The following is a 19,585-nucleotide window of genomic DNA, read 5'->3' on the forward strand; positions in this document are numbered from 1 at the left end:
ATCCCCTTCCCTTTCCTGAAAGTGACCTACCGAATTAGACTATTTACCGGATTTTTTATCACATAAGCAACACGACGGGTGCCGCATGTGGAGCAGGATCTGCTTACCCTTCCGGAGCACCTGAGACCACCCCTAGTTTTTTGGTGGGGTTCGTGTTGTTTATTCTTTAGTTTTCTATGTTGTGTCGTGTGTGCTGTTGTTTGTCTTTTTCATTTTTAGCCATGGCGTTGTCAGTTTGTTTTAGATTTATGAGTTTGACTGTCCCTTTGGTATCTTTCGTCCCTCTTTTTTAACAAATTATGTGAAAGTAGCATTCATAGCGTTTAGGGGCCAGCTGAAGGACGCCTCCGGGTGCGGGAATTTCTCGCTACATTGAAGACCTGTTGGTGACCCTCTGCTGTTGTTTTTTATTTGGGCGGGTTGTTGTCTCTTTGACACATTCCCCATTTCCATTCTCAATTTTATTCATAGTAGGTATTTTTAATCAACAGCTCAGGGGAAGTTACTTATAACGATATCTCATAGTATTATGATAAATTTCAATTTTGAGTATTATAACCAAAATATTGGTTATTGAAAAAGATTGTTTTGATGTTTGACATGTTTTAAAAACGGAAGAAGGACATACAGGTTTATGTTCTGTGTATCGTTTATCAAGATAACATCTGAACTAGGTCTATACAACACGGGGGTTTACCGATAAGATACAAGAAATATATAAAGATATAAACTGAGTGGTGTTCTTAATCATCTTATACATGATTACTTTGTACTCCTATCCTGTTGCATTGAAAGAATGTTGTAACATATCGGAAACTTTCCAAATAGGATATCATAACTTTGTCGTGCATAACAAGTGTGTATGAAGCCAAACTGAAGGCAGTTGTTTAAACAAAATTGAGAATAAGGTATGTTTAATTGTTCTGTTCCTATAAAAAAAGGACTGATATCAATTATTAAACACAAGCACATCCTCCCATAATTCCCCATAAAAAATGGAACTCCAAGTGAGACGATGTCGTAGATAATAATTATTTGTATGTCCCGCGGAGAAAATGACGTCTACTTTTATTCTGTCCATCAGTCCCAGATAAGCGCGTGATGTGCACATTTAAATCACGTGGATCAGATCTAAAACTTTTATATTTTCATAGGATGTATATCAGTACATGTACTTCATGTAAGGATATGCATTATATCAGAATTTGTTATTTCTTTAAAGATTCAATAAAAGACGGGATGTCGAACTAGAATTTTACCTGCGTTTAGTTAAGAAGTATAAAACAAACAAGATTTTTCTTTTTGTCGTTCTGACATATTTAATGACCTCATGTTGAAAAAGATCAAGAAGACATAACCGATTTAAAATTCAAGTGTCTTTCTTCCGTGTTAATATTTCATTTTCCTCATAAGAAAAGTGTAATATCTACATAGATTTATCCTATACAAACAATAATATCATATATTTCTATACGTTTCGTTTTCCGCATTGAAAATGCAACTTGAACCTGTACTTCAAGTCACATAATTTATATGCATTTGGGCTATAATATTTGGTGAGACAACTATCCACTATATATCGTCCAAATAACATAGTTGTAGGCAACATTAAAACATGCTAAACGATTCAAACGCCACAGAACCGACGGTCTGATTTCCGAACAAAAAAAGAACACTAAACAAATATAACAGACACGAACCATCAAACCCACTGAATTACAGGCACCTTAATTGGGACAGGCACATATTTTAAAAGTGTTTCGTTGTTTAAAATTTTCGTGAGCGCACACTAGCTAGACCTATCAGATTTGCATGGTGTGACTGGAAGCTAGTACAAAATCTACAACAACTGATAAATAAATCATGATTAAATTATCAATCAGTCCACTGTTCAAAACACACTATTGACTACTTGATAGTAATGCAAATGTTAGAAGTGTTATATATGTGTTACAATTATCATTTTTAAAAAATCTTTTGATTTAATGAGGGTGTACAACACTGGTATAAGTTACAGTTTCTTATTTATGATTTAATTAAGGATTGAACACGGAGCCCATGCAGAGCCCTTGTTATCACCAAATACATATACCATATATAGACTTGAATGTTGTTGTTTGTGAACCTGAACAGCACTTAAACTCGTTATCCATCATTTCCACATAAAGATCAACAGTAATTACTAAGATAACACTGCCACAGCTGTTGCAGGAACTTTTTTGACCGTCTTTCTAATACAAAAACAGCAACAATCTCTTATTATTTTTTAAATTTGAAGGACTATTGCAGAAACGATTAAGCTATTTACTGACCCATTACTGGTCCAAAAGTGTTCTCAATCTTATATATCATAATTATGACTTTTGACTTTGACATAACAATCTGTTGCGATGTTAAATCGGAGTCTTAAGGGGTCATTTCGCTTCTATGAAAATTTGTTTTATTATACATATATATATATATAACTCCATTTGTATTTTCAGTTTGAAAGGTTGTGAGTTCTAACCCCGAACGGTGGCACTCATTGTATGTCAGTTTTCTCGTTTGAATTGTTTTACATTGTCTTATCGGGGCCTGTTATAGCTGTCTATGCGGTATAGGCTTTGCTTATTGTGGAAGGCCGTGCGGTTACATATAGTTGTTAATGTCTGTGTCAGTTTGGTCTCTTGTGGACAGTTGTCTCATTGGCAATCATACCACATCTTCTTTTTTATATATAGTGCAGAAAGTGGCTTTAAACACCAACCAATATCTTTTTTTAAATACTAGCAACTAGCATACATTTTCTTATTCATTCATTTTGGAACTTTTCTTAGCCTAGTATGCTCATCAGATATATTTAGACATGCAATTTCAAATGTATTATTTTTCACAGTTTGTAAAACAACTATTGAAGTAGCTTTTTTGAATGAAAAGATCCATACTCATAACCTTTTTTTTATTCCATAGCATGCCGAAGAAAACAAACCTTCCAGATGTATTGTTTCATCGAAGTTGTTTGAATTTTAACCGAAAATATAAAACAGTACTTCAGATTAACTTAGTTTTGTTTTGTTTGTCTAAAGTTTTTGGCAACTATACATGTGCAATTTTTTGGAAATCGAAAATCCATGATAGCCTGTTTTTCCGGATCATTTCGGGAGTTAAGTACTAGTATAGGTCATATTATGTGAACATTATAATAAACGTAAACCACCGTTGAAGGAATATAATTGTATGGTTATACTATCGGTGAGTTAAAACAAAAATAATAAAAAAAAACTATCAATATACCAAATTGTTTGTCTCAACCTATAATATAATTAATTTTAACCGGCAGATATCGATAAAACTGTATAAGACTGTTTCTCATGTCTATGTAAATGCTCATATTTCAAATATCAGAAGGAGATTATGAATAGCTGAAACCAAGGATTTGTATAGAAATATACAAATGACCACGAATCCTTACTAGATCCCAGTCTAAAATTATGTTGAAATAATAGCTGCCGCACTGTTCCACAGAAAACAATCAATACGTCAAAACAGGGACCGAAGTTCATAAACTACAGAAACTTGGAAATCAATCCGTTCGGTCGACTTCGATTTTATAAACTCGGGTTGCTGGTATAAGTAGAATTGTAATCGAACGAATCTGAAAAAAACCCAATTAAACCTTTTGGCTCTAGTCGAGCACTACCTTTCTCGTGGACAGGTTTAGTCGAATAGAGTAAAATAACAAGATGGAAGAACAAGTAAAGTAAGTCATGAGAAACTGAAAAAATGTCTCAAAATTAAAGCTACTTAACTGCTTCCTCGACTGGGTAACAAATGGCGACAACTTGAAGACAGAATGAAAATGTTTTATCGATTTGGTACGTTTACATAAAGCAGTGGCTATTTTTCCTGCACCAGTAAACTAACTAGAAAATATGCCTTAATAATTTTTCCGGCTCTGACTAAATAACTCGTGTTTTTAAACCTGTCAAAATAGAATATTTTTGTAGCAATAATGGCCATATTGCTTGTGCCGGCTTTATCGTGGATTTTTCTCTCATAATTTTGAATAGAATGGTACTTGTATTTTATATTTGAAATATATCATTAAAAGTAATGAATCTAAAAATATTGAATCTGGATTAGTTATTTTAATTTGTAGAGGGAATTTAAAAATTAAAAATTCCAGCGCCGCCAAAATGAAATACCTCAGATAATACGTTTTTTTGCCAGTTCTGATTAAAATCCGGCAAAAAGACTTATTTCGTTGCAATGTCCATTAGCGATCATTCGCCGGCTCGGGCCAATATCGTGCATTTGTTATTTTGCCGCATACCATTTGTAAAGTTATAGGTAATTTTCAAGTAATATTTACTTTTTAAAAGTACGAAAAAGTACATTATCAACATAAAGAAAAACCTTATAAAGGAATTACTCGACTTGTAAGTGAATATTATATTTAATTTTTAACTGTCTAGTGCCTTTTCATCGTTATGTAAAAAAGTTTCACCAGTAACCAAAATCAAAGTTGACCGCGGTGTTAAAACAAAGTACTTCGGGAAAGTCCAGAAAGCTGTCAGCATCTTACAACTGGTGTCCTGTTGAAATTGCATTTCGAAAGTAACCAGACCTTACTGTCACTTTCTCGCTGTATAATCTGTGTGGCAGATTGCAACTTTGTCTTGGGAGAAATCCAATTAGCGAAACCTTACCAACAAAGGCAAAATCATTATGATGATAATCGAAAGTCACGTCTATACCATTGCAATTGATGACATGACTACAACTGATACCTTTTAAGTTTATAATAGATCAATGACAATGATACAAGCACAAGAATAGCAAAATGATATTAAGATATTGCACTGTCTGTATTGGTGAGTTGGATGCTCATTTCCCAACTCCTGCTTTTTGTATTCCCCTCCCCCTTTTTTAACTTTGTTTTTTTCAGATCCTCAAAGCGAGTCATCCTTCTAAATCAGTAAATGAAAGATTATTCAGATAAGTGACCATTTCAGAACCAGCATTTCAACTTTTCAAGTTATAAATTTAAGAAACAATCCTTACTGGTACATTGTTTTAAATTAAGAAATAATTGATGCAAGCTATACTTTAATGTAGTAATAACTAGACATTATATTCGGAATTATTTTTGCCCAAGCAAAAGTGAGGGCTAAAATAACACGAATATAATGCCTATCCATGTTAAAACTACTATAAAGTGTAGCTTGCATCAATTATTTCGATTCTGAATAGGACAATTAAGGTAATGTCTATGTCCAATAAGTATAAGAATATTAAGTGCATGATAATTTGATAAAATTATTATTCTGAAGAAGTCAATATACGCGTGTACAAACAAATTTTATTGGATTTAGAGCATGGGTTTTGTTCACAAAGCGAAAGAAGCATATCATATTAGAATTTAATATAATATATGAAATGACAGATGCAAAATAGGGTGGGCAACAATAGATATTGGAAGATATGGTATGACTGCCAATGAGACAACTCTCCATCCAAATAGCAATTTATAGAAGTAAACCATTATAGGTCAATGTTTGGCCTTCAACAAACATGTTTAGTGATATATTAATATCCATGTATTACATTTGTAATTTGTAATTTATCCTTTTTAAAATTGAAACATCAAATGTTTGTGTGACTTCTACAAATAAGCTGTCCTGTATAGTATACATGTATAGTGAATATAATCTTTTTTTTATACAACACAGTTTGCTGAGGTGGATTTAGGGGGTACAGTGTGCTCCTCCACTTATAGAGCTTCATTTACGGTATCAAGACTTTTTACTGGTTGTTCTTCAAATACTCAAAATTTATCTAGGTTTAGGACTGGGGACCCACTTTTTTCAAAATCAAGGATCAAAATCTTTTCATAACTGTGCCAAGAAGGTTTGATGAAATGCCCCCAACACCACAAAAGATAGTTATTAATGCACTTTTAAAATTTGTTTCAGGAAAAGAATGACCACCATAAAAGTATTCCTTTCTCACAGTAATGAACTTGATGATCAACAACTGGTATTTGATGAAATCCTTCCAAAATTGGAAGTGTTTGAAGACTTAAACATCCTTACTCAGGATGAATTAAAACCAGGACAAATATTTCTGTCTAGTTTAACAGAATTGGTAGATAAAGTTGATAAGACACTACTATTCATCACTAAGAATGCTATGCAAAGTAGCTGGTGCAATCTAGAATTACTAATAGGTCTAGAGAGATCCCAAAGGAAACAGCAGCTTTCAGTTGTTCTTTTACTACATGATATAGAAGAGAAAGATGTATGTATAATCATTTTTTTGTTTTTTTTGTTTTAACACTTAATTCAACGCTTCATTTATTCAGAAGGAATAAAAAAAACTGTTACTCATATTACACAAGTCTGGTACAGACATATTCTTTGTAATATTATATTAATATATATCAATATTTCAATGTCAATATTTTAACATTTTTAAAAAAAGGTAACAATATTTGTCAGTCTGAATAATCTTAAACTAATAAGACCATGGATTTTTCATAGATGAATTATTAAGATTTGATCTGAAACATGGTCATTTATGAAGATTAATTTGGACAAATGCAATATATTTTTTATCAAAGATGAGACGATTAAGATCATGGTGGTAGGCGTCATACCCATCGACACAAATATCTTTATTTTAATTCTGAACTCGCCATGTATGCACTTACACCAAAATGCATGAATTTGCTTAACAGCTAGGAAAGCATCACCAATTTCAAAGTCTTTGACCTAGCTAGAACTTGACCATATGAAATCACTCACTAGCTGCACTTGAGCTAGCACATTACCACAAAACTAACTTTGGTCAGATTGTTGTCTCTTTGACACATTCTGTATTTCCATTCTTAATTTTTATTATTCTGTATTTTGGTCATTATATAAGTTTCATAGTTTAGATTTATTAAATTTTTGTAATAGATTCCACAAATTGCAGTAATACAAGAAGCTAGAAAAATTGTGTTTATGAAAGAAAATGATTCTTGGGTTACAGAGACCATTGTAAGGTTAAGAGGTATGTTGAAATAGGTAATAAAGAACCACTAAAGACATCAGCTAATACATTTACTAACAGATGTAGACAGTTTTAGAATTAAAATATCCAAATAAACAACACCATGACCTTACCCCAGACTGTTTGGTTGACACAATATCCCTCATCTTCTTTTATCATAGATGTATGTCATACAAATTAAAAGGCACAATATCCCAAGGGAACATTCAAAGCTTGTTTGTCAAAGAGACAATGAATATGTTATGACAAAAAACAAAAGACAATGAATAGACAAACAAGTTCAGAAAACATTACCCACAAAGTTACATTCAAAGCTGGATCCATTTCTGTCTTTAACCCATAATTTAAATACTACTTTATCTTTTATGAACATTTAATCTAATCATTATAATGTATCTTTTAAACAGTGGGTAATTTGGTTTGAAGAAAACTGCCTCATGTCTGAAATTATGTTAAACTAAGAGTATAAAAACATGCATTTTTAATAGTGTTGTCAAAGGTTAAGCGGTTAACCGTCGGAAGGTCCGAATACTGAATTCCAAAAATGCTAACCGGTTAAATGAGCTACCATTTGATTTTTACGGGGGGGGGAGGGGGGGGGGGGTTGGCTAGGATGACAAATTTTGTCCTGCCTTTTTTTTAGCTGTAATCTCTGTCCTGCCTTTTATTTTCACTCTAATCGGTCCTGCCTTTGTTTTTAGTTTATTCTGACTTTTTTTAAACTAAATTGTCGTCCTGACTTTTTTTTTGCAAGTGTCACATCCTGCCTTTTGTTTTACTCAAAACTCCTGTCTGCTAAAACAGTATGTCAATGAAAAGAGGGACAACATATGTACCACTAGCTTAGACTATAGTAGAGTGGTTTAGGTAGTTCATCTGCAATGACAACTAGGGCTGTCAATTCTGAGGCAAGGTGCATTTGACTCTTAATTGACTAGGATTGCTATTTTCCTGTCAAAAGTCAATGGGTACTCCAACTTCCATTACCAATGAAAAGTAGTCGATTGAGTATAAAGTGTCTTGAGCTTTTTAGCTTAGATATACAATAAAAAAAGAGTACTAATACTGTGTGTCCTTTATACTTCAAGATATTTTTAAATGAGAAGTAAAGATTAAGCTAGTACTTATTGATACTACTTTGTTGTAAGTATTGTAAACTGTTACAATTTTAGAACACACTGCAATTAATAAATAAGTGTATAAAAAATTGTTTGATTTCCTATTTCAGAAAAAGAGACTATAAAACAATTGATGCCTGCAGGAAATGTAGCTCATGGTCTGGTATGGTCACATTATGCAGGGTTACTTCAATACATCCTACCAGGTATACCTTTTATTTTAAATGAATTGTTTTAGATATAAGAAGATGTGCCATGAGACAACTCTCTAACCAAGTCATAATTTGTAATTTAAGAAAAAACATTATAGGTCAAAGATGTGTGTTTTTATTGAAGATGTTTGAGCCTACAAGTGTATCTAAGTATTCCCCACTCTTTAGACTGTCAGGTGGAAGGAAGAAAACAACACATAAAAAGTCATTAGCAAAAAAAAGTTCAACTTAGTCATAATCAATGCTTGTGCATATTAACAAAAAATGTTTAGCATTACAACCTATTGCTGTTTTGTTTGAATTTCTGCCTTCTATTCTTTAATAATCTATTTAGAATTTAATTTTACCTTCTATGCCATTTGGTTTATTTTTTTTTACAGATTTAGAAAATAATTTGAAGGAATCTGAATGGTATAAAAATCAATTACCCCCCCTTCAGAACCATGTGTCAACAAAGTTTTATGAAATGGTACCAACATCATGTACTTGCCATTTTGATCTGTCGAAAATAGATGAAAATATCAAACTGGTCACAGTTTTGGAACTTTCCAATACAATTAGAGGGGGAAACGTTAGAAAACTTGCAGTCCAAGTTTACAGTGTTACTAATGGTGACCAGGTGAATAACTATGAATGGTATCTTTATTGAGGAGCTATGATTATCTAATTTTTTCTACAATCTTATCTCTTTCATAATTAATAAAAATTTGAGCTCCTGTCCAAGCTGGTAAAACTTCTCAATAGGGTTCATGTTTGTATGTTTATCAAAACCTTTTTAAAGGTCATTACTTACAGTAAATGGACTATGTCACAGATTTTGCTAAAATGTTGCATACAACTAACTCTGTCTCCTTTAGTCCAGTCAATCTAGCATAAATTTGACCCTAACCTTGATGTAATTTCAACAGAAGCTTTTTATACGACCGCAAAAATTGAAAATTTATTGGTCGGATATTGGTATCACGTTGGCGTCGTCGTCCGAAGACTTTTGGTTTTTGCACTCTATCTTTAGTAAAAGTAAATAGAAATCTATGAAATTTAAACACAAGGTTTATGACCATAAAAGGAAGGTTGGATTGATTTTTGGTGTTTTAGTCCCAACAGTTTAGGAATTAAGGGCCACAAAAGGCTCAAATAAGCATTTTTCTTGGTTTTCGTACAATAACTTTAGTATAAGTAAACAGAAATCTATGAAATTTTAACATAAGGTCTATAACCACATAAGAAAGGTTGGGATTGATTCTGGGAGTTTTAGACCCAATAGTATAGAAATTAGGGGCCAAAACAGGTCTCAAATAAGCATTTTTCTTGGTTTTTGCATATAACTTTAGTATAAGTTCATAGAAATCTATGAAATTTTAACACAAGGTTTATGACCTTGACAACGAATTAGGGACCAAAGGGGGCCAAAATTAAACTTTGTTTGATTTCATCAAAAAATGAATTATTGGGATTCTTTTATATGCCAAATCTAAACGTGACTGTATTCAGATTCCTAATTTTTAGTCCTTTTTTCAAATTGGTCTAAGGTCCAAAATTAATCTTAGCTTGATTTTAACAAAAACGGAATTCTTGGGGTTCATTTATATGCTGAATTTAAATTGTTGGTCCAAATCGGGGTCCAAAATTATCATATTAAGTATTGTGCAATAGCAAGAAATTTTCAATTGCACAGTATTCCGCAATAGCAAGAAATCTTCAATTGCACAGTATTGTGCAATAGCAAGAAATTTTCAATTGCACAGTATTGCGCAATAGCAAGAAATCTTCTATTGCACAGTATTGTGCAGTAGAAAGAAATCTTCAATTGCACAGTATTGCGCAATAACAATAAATATCTAATTGCACAATATTGCAGAAAAGCAAGAAATTTTCCATTGCACAGTTTTACGCAATAGCAAGAAATATTCAATTGCACAGTATAGTCCCGTTTTCAAATTGGTCTACATTAAGGTCCAAAGGGTCAAAAAATAAACTTTGTTTGATTTCTACAAAAATTGAATATATGGGGTTCTTCAATATGCTGAATCTAACCATGTATTTAAATTTTTAATATTTGGGCCCGGTTATCAAATTGGTCCACATTGAGGTCTAAAGGGTCTAAAATTGAACATTATTTGATTTTCAAAAATTTAATTCTTAGGGTTCTATGAAATGCTGACTCTAACCATGTATTTTGATTTTGGATATTGGACCATAATAGGTAAATGTCCAATTTAAAATTTTTAAGTTTTTAAGTTTAAGCTCTCAGACCACACTCATTCTGTGTCAGAAACCTATGTTGTGTCAACTATTTAATCACAATCCAAATTCAGAGCTGTATCAAGCTTAATTGTTGTGTCCATACTTGCCCCAGCTGTTGAGGGTTCGTTCGACCTCTGCGGTCGTATAAAGCTGCGCCCTGCGGAGCATCTGGTTCAGTAAAAGTAATTAAGCATATATTCTTCTTTTTGTGGTTTAAAGTTTTTTTAAACAAGGTAGATGTCACACAAATATAATTTTCATATATAAACTATACCAAATATTAACATTATTTATTTTAAATGGTCACAAAGCCATATATTTGCAATTTCTTTAATGAGAAATGTGCAAAAAAATACCCATAACACTTCGGTTTTGTACATTTAATGAGCAGAAGATTATATTATTGAGTCAAATAAGAATTATAACCTCATCAAAGTATCATATTTTACATGAATTTAAAGAAAATCAACCAAAAACTGACAAAAAAATGACTCATTTTTGCGGAGTTATCTTCCTTTCTAATGTTAATTTGCATGAGAAATTAAAAATGCAAAATGTTAGCTTTCGTCAAGTTAGATTTTATGGGACCTTTTTCTGTGTATATTTGGGGCACTAATGCTATAGATTAGAACTAAAACATTTTCTGTTGCAATTAGTTTGAGGTTCAAACTTAGTTTGACTGGACTATAATTTGAACTTTAACTAAAAAACAAAAAAACTTTTATTTACTGATATTAGGCATTTTACAAATGTTCGCTTATTTTGAAAGAATTCAACCACTTAAATTCCAGATAATAAAAGAGATAAATGCATTTGTTTTTTGATTTTCAGTTATCTTTTAACGCGCCAAGGTTGTAAGCAAAATTTTAGCAGAAATTGTGGCATAACCAATTTACTATTCCTTGACCTTAAATCGTTTCCTTAGGGCCACTATATCATTTTGTGCTTGCATGAGACCTTGTATGTGAATTAAGTAAAACACGCCTATGTTTTAACTTTTTGCTTTCATATATTAACCCATTTGAAAAAAAGTCTATGCAAAATTGCAGAGATGATTTAAAATAAAAACCAGTTTGAGTTAAAAAATGAAAGATGTGGTATGATAATATGATTGATAATGAGACAACACTACACCGGAGCATGTTACAAAATTCCAAGATGTCCTGAAGTATGGTTATATTTTGTAGTCCGATTGTTTTTTTAAACTGTTTTAGGAAATTAAGCTTATTATTTTATTTTTTTTTATCTATTATAGATTTTACAAAAAAAATGTTTCACAATAAATGTACCATGCACTCATATTGTATATTGTGTTTGGTCATGTTTTTCAAATACCTTTTTAGACATATTTCTGCATTTGTGAATACCCAAATGCTATAAGGGCAATGAAAGCAATGGAAGATCACCATTTAGCAAAGTTTAGTATAGATGACAAGAAGTTACAGTTAGCAAGGTTTTACTATACCATGAACTCTGTGATAAACCACTTTGACATATCTAGAAATAAAGCAAGAGTTGTTCTTTTCAATGGTAATTTACACAAATTTTAAAATTATAATACAAAATAGTCTTGATATTGATGATAGTAGTAATAAATGAAAAGGATAAATTTTTGCACATTATATAAATAAAAAGGGACTTGGCATCCTGTGGTGCTAGTCCTTGTTATATGTAAAAAGTAAAATCACAAAAATACTGAACTCCGAGGAAGGAAAATTCAAAACGGAAAGTTTCGAAAATGAGTTAGCAAACCCAGTAACACAAATAACCAAATAAACTCATCATAGATACCAGGACTAAATTAAGTATACGCCAGACGCGCGTTTCGTCTACAAAAGACTCATCAGTGACGCTCAAATCCAAAAAAAGTTAAAAAGGCCAAGTAAAGTACGAAGTTGAAGAGCATTTAGGACCAAAATTCCTAAAAGTTTTGCCAAATACAGCTAAGGTAATCTATGCCTGAGGTTGAAAAGACTTCTGGAGATATTTTGTATCTATAAAGTGTCTATTTACAATATATCTAGTGTTTGATACAACATAAAAAACAAGCCATTCCTGCCAAATATAAATCGCCTCCTGTCTAAAATTTTCAAGTCTTAACAGACTCTGCGAAATGCAGACATTTTTTGTTTTATAAACTCTAATGTAGCATAAAAAATGATTATGCAATCACCTAATTTGTTTTTACAGATAAAACTGAGAAAGTGTCTGAAGTTTTAGTAAAAGCGATAAAACAAGATTTACAATTAACTGAAAAAGTAATGCCAAAGGTTTGTATTAAAGTTTAACTTGTTTTCCCTTCACAAAAGTGTTCACCTGCTAAAACATACTGAAACATTGATTAGGTATTTATGAATTTTGGCTAAAAATACACACCATTGTCCTTGACACAGATAAGTACAAGCACTATAATAGAGTTGGACACAGGTAACAGATTGAAAATATAATTTTGTCCCCTTTAACACCCTAATTTGAATTGTAAAAGACATACAATAGTTATTAAAGGTCATACAAAGTGGAATCAAATAAGGCAATGAGAACCAATATTTTATGGCTGCAGCCTTTTTGTTGTTTCTAGTTCTATGATTTTTTACTTTAATTTTGACTATAAGGTTTTATTTAAAATGTACAGTATCTATCTATAATTTAAAAACACATTCATCTACGGCAACACACATCATATAAATAGTATTGATATATTGATCATTTTCAGGAAAGCCCAATCAGACCTAAGCTGGAAGACTTAGAACATACACCAGAACTTGAATACCAATATCAGGTTTATATAGCTCATTCTGAAGACACAGAAGACAAACAGAGTGCCAAAGAAATTATTGAATACCTGGAACAGAAGGGGATACACAGTATTCTGAAAAATCCTGACAGCGCAAATGATCCAGATGTGAAGGCTAATACACTAATCAAAGCTGTACAGAATTGTAGATGGTTTATTTTTCTGATGACCCAGAATTCAGTTAAGGACAAGATGCTACAGCTGAGGGTACTAGCTGCGCTCCATGATGGTATCCTCAAAAGGAGGGTAAGGGTAATCCCTGTGGTAGATAGACGGAATGACATCTACATACCTGATGCTCTACAGTGGGTTACTTATGTACCTTATAATGGACAAACAAAATCTCATCTTAAAAGTCTACACAATATTGTCAGTGGTAAGTGCCTGTTATTCATCTAAGAAAGATAAACTTTTGTAGTTTTTGTTTGGTTTACTTTGTTTGTTATAAGTTATAATACAAATTTCAATGCACACAACACATATTAAAAGAGTTAATAATCCTTCATCAGGTCATGCTCAAAAATCAAAAGGTCAGGACACGATATAAATGAAAAAACGTAATTTGTATACCTAATTTTTCCATTTGTAAAGGGGCATAACTCTTGAACATAAAAAGAGGGCCACAAAATTTCAAACTTGATCTCTGCATTGTGTATAAGTTTCATTACATTTGGTTGAGACAAGCTAAAGTCAGAAAACTTAAACAAACAATTTGTAAATGTTTCCATTTGTAAAGGAGCATAACACTAGAATGGTAAAAGTGATGACACCAAATTTCAAAATGATATTTGTTTTGTGGTAATAAGCATTGTATAGTAGTTTCATAATATCAGGTTGATATAAAAAAGAAGATGTGGTATGATTGCCAATGAGACAACTATCCACAATAGACCAAAATGAAACAGACATTGACAACTATAGGTTACCATACGGCCTTCAACAATGAGCAAAGCCCATACCGCATAGTCAGCTATAAAAGGTCCCGATAAGACAATGTAAAACAATTCAAATGAGAAAACTAACGGCCTTATTTATGTAAAAAAAAAAAAAAAAAATGAACGAAAAACAAATATGTATCACAAACTAAAGTAAGACAACAGAAACGAAAAATTCATTAATTTTTCCATTTGTAAAGGGGCATCATTCTTGAATGGTAAAAGTGACGCCACAAAACGTCGAACTTGATCTGTGTTTTGTGGTAAAAAGCATTGTGTAAAATTTTGCATAGTATTTAGTTGAGGCAAACTTAAGTTAAAGAACGGAAACAAATAATTTAATATTTCAAAATTTTTTCCATTTGTGATGGGACATAACTCTGACAGGTCTGTAAACAATTGGTTTTGTTTTAGGAGAAGATTTTCCATTGAAAACAGAAATGTTACTACCTGCTGGTGATGTAGCCAATGGACTTGCCTGGGGTTATGTTGTTAATTATCTAAGAGTTATCCTACCAGGTAAGATTATAAATATAATATGAGAGAAAGAGCATAGTTTGTCAGTATGAGTGACTGTTGTGATGACAAAGGAATATCGAAGCTACTTTCATGAACTGAATATAATTTTTTTTATCTTACACAAAACATTATTTTCAAAAAAGTATATAGAAAGGGATGCACATGTAGCCCAAGCCCCTCCTTCGTTTGGAGCTACATTTATAACTAATGCAAAGGCTTTTATAAATGTTCCTGGTTGACTCAAAACTTTGCCTAGCTTGACATTAACATGTAAAACACAATTCCTTTGTGTATCTTGTTTCAAATTCAAATAAGAGAAAAAAGAGAAAGTTGAACAAACATATTTTCAGATAAGATATGCTTTGATGATTTTGAGTATTTTCTTCTTTTACAGATGCTTTAAAAAACATTGAACAGTCTTTTAAGAAAAAGAATATAAGCGATTATAAATGTCCTGAAACTCTGTTTATAATAATACCAAAGAGTTGTGATGCTAAAGGTGTGATGAAAGACAAAGATAACAGAATTACTAACTTTACAACTACTCCTGATATTCATCCTTTTGGTGGAAGTAGACCGTTTTCTTGTCAAATATATAAAATTACTGATCAACCGGTAAGTTTGTTTTCATACTACTTCTTACTTTAAATTCTGGGAAAATAATTTTGTGAAAGAAACAGAATATGACCAGTGTGCACGGAGGATCTAGAATATAATGATACGATAACTGATTATTAAATGCTTGTGTATGTATATGAAATTATTAACATTGTTTGATTGACAACTATATAACCAATAAGAATCATTGAATAATTACTTTTAGCATTGAAAACTTATCTTCATTGAGGACTATCACAAATTGCCAAGTCTTGTTTTAGTCTCTAGAGGAAAATTTAGGGATAGGGCCCATAAATGATTAATACTTCCTATTCCTAACATTGTCATTGGTGCCCTCTTCTTTTTAAATCATGAATCGGCTTCTGGGAACTGTATCAATATGTCTATCATGCCAAAAAATATTGAAACACGATTCTTGAAAAAAATATGATTCCTTCATAAATAATATTATGGAAAAAGCTGGGTGGGTATAAAATTCAGTTTATTATTATATTCCATTTACTTGGTCCCTCTATCTATCTGTGTAAATTGTGTCTAGCATAGAACTATTTTTGAATGCCATGGAAATTATTTTTGATACATGGTATTAGTGATGCTCGCCATTAGCAGAAGATGTTTGCCTCTAAGGTCAAGGTCAAAAACTTAGTTTGGTGTGTCCAACAGAATGTTTGTTTGAATGCCATGAAGATGCTATTGATGCTTAAAATTAATGTTGACCATGACCATAGGGTGTTTGGGAATAAGGTGGGATGTTTGCCGTATTTTTCAGATCAGTACTTTGTATATTGAGATGAGTCAATAAATGTGTAATGTGATATCATTTGGCAAGATTTGCTACCAATTCCTCTAGATAGATAATTCCTTTAGATGGAATTATATTTTGCCTATGCTTAATGTTGTTCATATGTAGTTTACTTTCAATATAAGTTGACTGGACAAAGTTTTTTTCTGATTACAGCAAAAGAAATTCAGTATTTATTCAATATTTTTTCCTTTAAACATGTGCTATACCAAGTCAGGAATATGGCCATTGTTATATTATAGTTTGTTTCTGTGTGTGTTACATTTTAACGTTGTGTCGTTTGTTTTCTCATATTTATGAGTGTAAATTCACATTACTATAAGACTTGTCACGGTACTTATCTATCCCAAATTCATGTATTTGGTTTTGATGTTATATTTGTTATAGGTTTTTGTCTAATGCTTAGTCCGTTTCTGTGTGTATGTGTTACATTTTAATGTGTCGTTGTTCTCCTCTTATATTTAATGCATTTTCCTCAGTTTTAGTTTATTACCCCCTTTTTGTTTTTTGTCCATGGATTTATGAGTTTTGAACAGCGGTATACTACTGTTGCCTTTATTTAATTATTTATTTGAGTACAGGTACCCAATAAGTTTTTTCCTGTTATTACTTTTCCACATTTATTAAGTTTGGAATAAACATATTTGCATATAAAATTTATTTTACAGGACAAATATTTTATTGGACAATATGCTGCACCTATAACATGTTTACATGAGATGAAGGAATGGAGAATTGCTGGTGTGACTGCAGACACAATTTTATCAGAAGCATACAATTTTTATCAATTGGTTAAAAATCTTATGGAGTCAGCTGATCCTCAAAAAGCCAAATGTTGTGAATTTATTTATTTTGATGGTGAGTTTTCCTATTCATTTTATACATATAAGTAAGATTGATTAGTACAATTGACAAATAAGAAGTTCTTTGTTGTACAGTCAGTCATCGTCCATATGATTATGAATATAATTTTGATATTTTTATGCCCCATTTATTGGCATTATGTTTTCTGGTCTGTTCGTCTGTCCGTCTGTTTGTTTGTTCGTTTGTCCGTCCGTCTGTCCCGCTTCAGGTTAAAGTTTTTGGTCGATGTAGTTTTTGATGAAGTTGAAATCAAATCAACTTGAAACTTAGTACACATGTTCCTTATGATAAGATCTTTCTAATTTTACTGCCAAATTGGATTCCCTCCCATTTTCACAGTCTACTGCAGGCAGGTTTAATGGCAGAACTTGATTTTGAATTGAGGAAATAAAGACCAAGTAAAGGAGTGATGTAGGAGAACTACTTTATCATTATTCGCAAAGAAATAGAATGTATTAAATATGATTTTGTATACCTTTTAATTTGTTTCTACTAACCACTTAAATCTATATATAACTTTTAAATTGAGGATACGACTTAAATCTGAGCCTTAAAAACTTATGAATTGAGTATGTAATAAAAAAATGCAATATACAATACAACATAAGAATACACATATATTTTTGAAGTCTCAGTTGTTTCCTTGAATAAACTCAAATGTACCTTTATTTTGATGTTTCAGATGAAAAAGAGTCTTTGGCTGAAATAATGGAAGCAAAGATTATTTAAATAACAACTTCATAGAAAATGTGCTTACTTGGCATGCAGAATATTGATGAACATACACATTTTATCTTTGTCATGCACATGATGCATACTGCAGAGTAAAATCAACACATTGACATTACTATGTTCTTCTTTTTGTCTTATTGCCTATTTAATGTCCAGTTGTCACCAAAGTTTTATTCTTACAGTAAATTTAATAAGAATACATTCTACTACATTTGTAATACTTTTTTCTTTCATCTGTTTACTTTGCCTGATATTTAAAGACAATATACTCCCATTTCGAAATATATCTTTATAAAAGATGTATTACTTGAATTATTCTTGAATTGAGAGCTTTTAGGGACATACAAGATTTTATTTATGGTTTAGATTAAGTGTTTTGCACGGATCTAAACTACTGTTTTAGATACAATTACTGGGAGTTAACTTAACTGAACTTCCTGGATACATTTTTGGTTGTATCCAAATGATATCTACTATTATTCATTCTTATCTTGGGGTTTTATATAGATTGAACAGATGCTATTTTATAAGCTGCTCAAAAGATGTGTTCACTTATATCTGCATTGTGCCAAAATTAATGAAATTAATGCAAATTTAACATATATAATATATGCATTCTTATTTTTACTTTTTCCTCCTGTTCAAAGAAAACATTTTTAATATGTCATCTTACAGTGGCAGATTGAGGGGGCTGAAGGAGGCATAAATCCCCTACTTTTTTTTTTATATCACAAACTTATTATATTTGGGCACAAATCTTGATCATCCAAAAGATTTTAGATCTTCTCTGCATTATTTTTACAATTTCTGACAACTGTTCCCCCTTTCTAATTAAACTTTGTATGATCGAATGCACCTGATTTATAAGTTCAAATAAAGGATGTCCTAGATGTCATTCATAGTAATTTCAAATCAAAGAGATGATTATCCAAAATAAATGCTTATGTCTGCTAGACTTGTGAGAACATAACTGTTTATCATTCAAATACAGGACCAATACTTGTCATTTACAAATGAGTGATAATGGCTGATAAAGACATATTTGAGAAACATATATAGGCTAATCATGTTGTATTCCACCATTTTGATATACATGTATGTGATAATTTTGCAAACTTAAGATTTTAAGTTGTTGTTTATATACTTTTTTGTTGGTGTATTGAGAGCTAGGATATGTTTGTAACATGATGTTTTTGATAAATATATTTTTTTAAGTTAAATGGCGATTTAATTTTTATTTTCATAATTTTTCAGTGTCATAAATGACATCACTACAAACCAGTAAAAGTCTGAAATGGCCTATATCTGTACTAAACTGTACTAATTTTTACTCGACCAGTCTGAATTGGTCTGAAATTTACTTGATAATACTCGACTGTAGTCTAAACCATACTTAACAGTCTGAATTTGTACTTGACCAGTTCTTAACCATTTTATACGAGTCTTAACCATGCTCGACCTAGTCTGAACCATACTCGACCTAGTCTGAACCGTACTCGACCTAGTCTGAACCATACTCGACCAAGTCTCAACCAAACCTAGACCTATTCTTTGTATCTATCAACTGAATTTTATCAATTTAGGAAATATTTTTAATAAAATGAAAATTGAACAACAACTAGATATTAAAAATGTATTCAATATACATTGTAGTATTGAAATTAAAATTTCACAATAATCAATCATAATACAACGTCAACACAATATTAATC

The 19,585-nt window shown here is 31.6% G+C and overlaps 1 protein-coding gene across 2 annotated transcripts; it reads left to right on the forward strand.

Annotated features, from left to right (window-relative positions):
- The first annotated feature begins 722 nt into the window (after positions 1–722).
- LOC143068469 (stimulator of interferon genes protein-like) lies at positions 723–19,093 on the forward strand. 2 transcript variants are annotated; one of them, XM_076242562.1, is made up of 12 exons: positions 723–908; positions 5,955–6,279; positions 6,942–7,035; positions 8,264–8,359; positions 8,746–8,984; positions 11,953–12,139; positions 12,800–12,879; positions 13,323–13,779; positions 14,753–14,857; positions 15,252–15,472; positions 16,946–17,135; positions 17,824–19,093. In XM_076242562.1, exons 2-12 carry the CDS (start codon positions 5,962–5,964, stop codon positions 17,868–17,870), a joined length of 2,034 nt encoding a protein of 677 aa, XP_076098677.1. In that variant the 5' UTR covers positions 723–908; positions 5,955–5,961; the 3' UTR covers positions 17,871–19,093. The 2 variants fall into 2 exon arrangements, with proteins under 2 accessions (XP_076098677.1, XP_076098678.1); XM_076242563.1 differs by lacking the exon at positions 6,942–7,035.
- The last annotated feature ends 492 nt before the right edge of the window (positions 19,094–19,585 follow it).

Source organism: Mytilus galloprovincialis, chromosome 3 (assembly GCF_965363235.1).
Source record: "Mytilus galloprovincialis chromosome 3, xbMytGall1.hap1.1, whole genome shotgun sequence".
In the NCBI taxonomy this organism is placed as follows: Eukaryota; Metazoa; Mollusca; class Bivalvia; order Mytilida; family Mytilidae; genus Mytilus; species Mytilus galloprovincialis.

What these genes read in the sequence shown, in the direction of transcription:
- LOC143068469 (XM_076242562.1), top strand. Translation starts at nt 5,962, where the DNA reads ATGACCACCATAAAAGTATTCCTTTCTCACAGTAATGAACTTGATGAT. An exon ending in CTGAAAAAGTAATGCCAAAG is followed by an intron (nt 12,880 to 13,322) that starts GTTTGTATTAAA and finishes GATCATTTTCAG; the next exon opens with GAAAGCCCAATCAGACCTAA. An exon ending in TGAATTTATTTATTTTGATG is followed by an intron (nt 17,136 to 17,823) that starts GTGAGTTTTCCT and finishes TTGATGTTTCAG; the next exon opens with ATGAAAAAGAGTCTTTGGCT.